General features: G+C 62.6%; 2 protein-coding genes across 2 annotated transcripts; one reads left to right on the forward strand and one right to left on the reverse strand.

The window, feature by feature from the left end:
- Nucleotides 1-184: 184 nt before the first annotated feature.
- On the forward strand, nt 185-1,833 carry F751_5462 (Magnesium transporter MRS2-7; the record flags this gene model as incomplete). The annotated part of the gene is made up of 3 exons (XM_011403857.1): nt 185-339; nt 516-1,308; nt 1,573-1,833. 3 exons carry the CDS (start codon nt 185-187, stop codon nt 1,831-1,833), a joined length of 1,209 nt encoding a protein of 402 aa, XP_011402159.1.
- Nucleotides 1,834-2,311: 478 nt separating this feature from the next.
- F751_5463 (Acyl-coenzyme A oxidase 4, peroxisomal) lies at nt 2,312-3,924 on the reverse strand (the record flags this gene model as incomplete). The annotated part of the gene is made up of 3 exons (XM_011403858.1): nt 2,312-3,015; nt 3,166-3,580; nt 3,826-3,924. The coding sequence occupies 3 exons, from the start codon at nt 3,922-3,924 to the stop codon at nt 2,312-2,314; spliced, it is 1,218 nt and encodes a 405-aa protein (XP_011402160.1).
- Between the last annotated feature and the right edge of the window lie 1,780 nt (nt 3,925-5,704).

Genomic DNA, 5,704 nt, shown 5'->3' on the forward strand with positions numbered 1-5,704 from the left:
TGCCTCTGGGTCCTGACCCTCCTAAATCTGGGTCCAGACTCCCCCAACCCCCCCCCACTTTCCCTTCCCATGCAATAGGCGGACGGGATGGGTGTGCATCGACGCCGATGGCACGCGCTCCTTGCTCCACGCCGACAAGCGCGCGGTGATCCAGGACCTGTCCCTGAACATCCCCATCCGGGACATGCGCCTGCTGGACTTCAACCTCTTCTCCAGCGGCAAGATTCTGGTGCGTGACAATGCCATCATCTTCACCATCGAGCACGTGCGCCTGATCATCACCGCCTCCAAGGTCATCATCCCGCGAGAGGGCTACGAACACCACCCTCTGAGCAACAGGTTGGTTGTTGTGCTTTTGGGGGGAGGGGGGGAGGGGGGTTGGCGCCATGGGGGTCAGACCAGGCTGTAGTTGTTAACCAGGTGCCATTCCCCTTCAGTCATCCCCCCCTTCTCAACCCACCCACCCACTCACCGCCTCTCTGTGACACCTCCCCCACTCATATCCGAAAACCCAGGTATGTGGACCTGCTGGAGGAGGCCATCCTGGAATGGCACCGGTACCAGCGCGTGACTGAGGCGCGGCTGTGCCAGGAGGAGGAGGAGGGCGGGGCGGGGGGCGCGCGCCTGTCAGAGGACGAGGGTTCCGGCGGCTGGCGCCACGACTACGACGTGCTGCCCTTCGAGATGGTGGTGCTGGAGGTGGCGCTGAAGGAGGTGGTGCAGGCCACCACCACCCAGGTGCAGGAGCTGGAGAGTGTGGCCATGCCCGCGCTGGACGCGTTGACGCACAAGATCAACCCGGCCACCCTGGAGCGCGTGCGCAAGGTGAAGACGCGGCACCAGCGCCTGCTCATCAGGTGCGAGACGCTGCGCGACGAGATGGAGCGCTTCCTGGGCGACGACGACGACATGACCAAGATGTGCCTGACGCGGCGGCGCGAGCTGGAGCAGGCCTCGCCGCGGTACGCCGGCCAGGACGGCGGCAGCAGCGGCGGGCTGGGGCGCGCCGGGTCACACCCGTTGTACCACTCCTCCAGCCTCAACCGGCGCTCGCCCTTTGCGCGCATGGTCGCGCCGGCCGGCGGCGCCTGGGGTAGCCCGCCGGCGCGCAGCGGCAGCGGCCTGGCCCAGGGCGAGGGCGGCTTCAACGCGGCGGCCCCCACGCCGCAGACCTCCCTCCCGCCCCCGCCCCCCAGCGAGGAGGACCTGGTGGCGGACATGGAGGTGGTGGAGAACCTGCTGGAGTCGTACTACATGCAGATCGATGGGCTGTACGATAAAGTCGTGTCCCTGGATGAGTACATCAAGGTGAGGCGTTGGGGGGGAATTTTGGTATGTGTATTGGTGTGAGTGTTGGGAGAGGAAAGGGGGATTGTTGAGCAGGCCTTGGTGTGCTGGGTAGTCGGCAAGGCCTATGGGACACTGCCGGAGGGTTCCTGGGCTTGGGCTTGGTCATGAGCCCATACACGCAACATTCACTGGGTCAGCCAGGCAGGCTCGCCCAAATCCTGCCGGGCTACCACCATTCCCCCTTGCCCCCTCCCCACCCCCCCCTTCTTTTGTTATCCAAAGGACACGGAGGAATACATCAACATTGAGCTGGACGCGTCGCGGAACAAGCTGATCCGGCTGGACATCATCCTCACCGCCGCCGCTTTCTCCATCGCGCCCTTCAACCTGCTGGCCGGCATCCTGGGCGAGAACCTGGTCATCCCCCCCCAGTTGACGCGCGACGTGCTGCGCTTCTACGTGCTCAACGGCGTCGCCGCCCTGCTCTGCTGCTCCTTCTTCTACGCCATCCTGCGCTACATGCGGTACCGACGACTCATCTGACCAGGGTGTCGTGCCAGATGCCACTGGTGCTTCTTTTGGCAGAGCACCGGGGTGCGGCCGCGCAAAGCCAAGCCCCGGCTGTGAACGAGGTCGGAGGTGTTGAGGCAGGGCCAGACAGACCACGCTCGCCGCGCTCGGCACGGCATTGCAGACCGAACTGCCAGCCGACACCACCTCTCACATGCTGATGAACGACATCCTCAAGGTGAAAAGCGCCTGCCTCGGGTCTCCTTTCTTGTTGAAGAAGTCCGTGACTGCTACAAAATGGTCACCGCCACGCCCGAGAGGCAGGCAGGGTGGGCAATGGACACGCGAAGAATGAACGACTCCTAGACAAAACCGGCAGGACACCAAGGGAGCTGCACATGAGGCAACGGATGGGGGGCCGGCAGACTGATGTTTCATGGCACTATCGCCGCCGCCATGGGGGTCGTGGGTGCACCGTTGCCCTCCCCCCCCCTTCCTCACACCCTGACATCTAGTGTGTTGGGGGCGGCGCCTTGTTGGCCCTGCCAGCGGTCTTGAAGGCGGCGTACCCGGTCTGTCCTCGCGCGGCCACGAGGACGTTGACGTCGTAGGTGCCCTCGTAGGTGTAGTACGCCTCCGCGTCCACAAAGGCCTTGGCCACCAGGAAGTCGGCGACGATGCCGTTGCCGCCCAGGCACTCGCGGCCCAGCGCCACCACCTCGCGCGCGCGCGCGGTGGTCCAGGCCTTGACCAGGCTGGCCTGCTCGTGGCTCATGCGCCCCGCGTCGTAAAGCTGGCTCAGGCGGTGGCACATGAGGTACATGGCCTGGATGGTGGCCTGCATGCGCGCCAGCCGCTCCTGGACCAAGTGGAAGGAGGCCAGCGGCGCGCCAAACTGGCGGCGCTGGCTCGTGTAGCGCAACACCATGTCGTACACACCGGTCACCAGGCCCACCGGCTGCCAGGCCACCATGCAGCGCGACATGGCTAGCATGCCCGCCGCGTCGGCAAAGGACTCCACGCCCGGCAGGCGGTCGGCGTCGGGGACAAAGGCCCCCGTCAGGTGGATGTCGGCGTTCTGCACGCAGCGAAGCGAGATCTTGTGCTCGATCTTGGTGGCGCGGAAGCCGGGGTTGCCCTTGCGCACGATGAAGGCGTTCACCTGCCCCGTCTCGCTGCTGCGCGCCCACACAATGACCACATCGGCAAAGGTGGCTGTGTGTGGGGAAGGGGGGGGGGCGGGGAGGAGAAGGGGGTTTTGAGTAAATGCTTGAGAGGGCGGCACCAGAAGGGAACAGCGGAGGTGTGAGCGTCGAGGAGCGGGTCATCGCAGATTCCCCTCCCTTTCCTCCTGTCCTCCCTCACCGTTGCCGATCCACCGCTTGCGGCCGTCCAGGATCCAGCCGCCCGGGACCTTGCGCGCGGTGGTGGTCAGCGCCGAGGCGTCAGACCCGTTGCTCGGCTCGGTCAGCGCCCAGGCGGCGACCTTGGAGAAGTTGGAGAGGCCCGGCAGGAGCTCGGCCTTCTGGGCCTCGCTGCCTAGCAGGCCCAGCGTCATGACGCCCAGGTAACTGTGCACCAGGAAGAAGGTGGACAGCGACCCGTCCACGCGGCCCAGCTCGACGATGGCCGCCGCGGCGCCCATGGTGGTCAGCCCCTGGCAGCCGTGGCTCTTGATGTGCGCGCCGCCGATGCCCAGCTCGCCGAACTTGGAGCGCAGCTCGTGCGGGAACTCCGCCTTCTCCCAGTACTTGTTGATGATGGGGGCGGCGTGTTGCTCCTGCAGGATTTTGCGGTGGGGGAAGGGGGTGACCGGGAGGGAGTCTGGGATGGGGCCCATGCAGACAGATGATGGTAGTCATGCAGCGATGAAATGACACATTGGCACAAGGACAGGAGGGATCGAGTTGCCGGCAGTATGTCTCTACAGAGAGTGGTCGACTGTATTCCCTTGCCACCCCAGCACCAGAGTCCCCGAGGGACACGTGGCCGGAGAGTGACGACACATGCCCCGACGCGGCTCACCGCAAATGCTCGCACGCGAGCCTTGATCGCCTTCTCCTCGGGAGTGAAGAGCTCCTCCAACTCCAGGGCGTCGTGCCGAGCAGGGGGGAACACCGTCATGTTTTGCGCTTGGTCGAACTGGGGGGTGGTTCCCACGGCCAGGGTGTCTTGGCGGGCCACCGTGGAATCCTGATTCTCTACAAGGCGGGGGTAATTATTCAATAGTCAGTGATGAGTCTGATTGTGACCGTCTGCGACCCTCAACACTCTGCAAAACCCGGAGCACACCTCCTGTGGTCAGATGGTTGGCCAGCACCCTCACGCGAGCGAGGGGCCCCGCATTGGATTCATTCCGGTGCATGTCGCTCTTTATCCGTTTGCAAAATTCAGTTCTCGTTCAGTGTGCTGAGGGTTGCGAACCCAGTATATTGCCAAAACTATCGAAACGATGCTGACGTGTTTTCGGAGGCGTCGTGGACGCCAGGCCTTGGTCTCATCCATCTACAAGCTTTCATTCTTAATCGCAACAAGGGAAGGTGTTGCTGACTGACCCAGAACCGCATCCTGGCAATTGAGGCTTCTATCCAAAAGTCACATTCTGGGCACTGTGGACAGCGGTGGCAGGGTCTAGCCACACGATTCTACTTGCGGAACCACAGCCCCACCTTGCGCCATGCACGAATCCCATGCACTGTATTATTCCATCATCTTGCATGTAGCTTGATGAAAATACTTCGCCCGCACTTAATAACATCTTAGGGTTGGAGGACTTGGGAACCAAATCCCTTGAAACCTTAGGAAGGACTGCAGCATCAACCAATGAGGGCTGGTTCAATACCTGACCCAGGCTTACTTTAAAAATGCATGCCTGGTGCCCAAGGTCTTCTTTCTGGGCTGAAAGCGTGTACCGAGGGATTCTCCACATTACGTCCCACCCAAATCCTTGTACTGTCGTGGAGACAGTAGATCAGCATCTTCCTGCTTCAATGATACGCCAAATTCCAATTGAGTGGCAGGTCGGAGGTGCTGACCTGGCAGCAGGGACCGGAGCGCGAAGCGAAGAGGCCTGCTCTCCACCCACCTACACACAGATGAGGTCTGGATGTGCACCTGGAGGCCACTGCATCGTGAGAGCCATGCATTCCTAGTGTAAGTATCTTGGACATTCTGGCCTCTGCCACCCCTCTGGCGCTGACTCTTGTGATCAGTTGTGCCCCGCGAGCAGAAGGTCCCCCAACAGTCGCCCAGAAGCGTGTGCCATTGCCCAAAGGGCAAGTTTCCACTCATGGAAGATGCGGAAGCTTCAGCGTTAGAAGATGCCGCCCCGATGCCCGCCCCTCGGCTCAGGCCCTTCCCTATCGTGGGGACCAACCCCGGCCCACGGTGCGATGATTTCCGGACGGTGCCTGTGCCGTTCGTTCTACGCAATCTCATTGCGATGTATCGATCCTCCCGACATGCATCGATCCCCTGCTCATGTACAGCTGTGGGCACACGCTGACGACCATTTCGGGCCCGGACGGCGACCTGTCTACCGCCCGCCTCGTCCTCTTCGGTACGCGAGGGACGCTTGAAAGGGTCTCACGTCCGAGCTTGCGTGGTTCTGCGAGTCCTGACTTTTCATTTGCATCCGCGCCATCGGCTGACTGAGAGGCATATGGCCCCCCTCCCTGCAGGTGGAGCCACCGCCTTGGAAGGCCAGCCCAAGCCTGGAGAGGCACCTCCTTCCCCCAGCCCATCCAGCGCAGGTAGGTACCTGGACATCAGACTGATTTTGCACTGTAGCTGTGGGCACAGCATGCAGATGCTTCTCGTATGGACTCTGATGGGGCACAAGGCCCATGCAAGTTTGTCAGGTGCCGCTCAAGCGTCACTTGTTGTCACTGCCCTCCTCCCCCCC

The sequence above is a fragment of the Auxenochlorella protothecoides genome (assembly GCF_000733215.1).
Source record: "Auxenochlorella protothecoides strain 0710 unplaced genomic scaffold scaffold64, whole genome shotgun sequence".
Lineage (NCBI taxonomy): Eukaryota > Viridiplantae > Chlorophyta > Trebouxiophyceae > Chlorellales > Chlorellaceae > Auxenochlorella > Auxenochlorella protothecoides.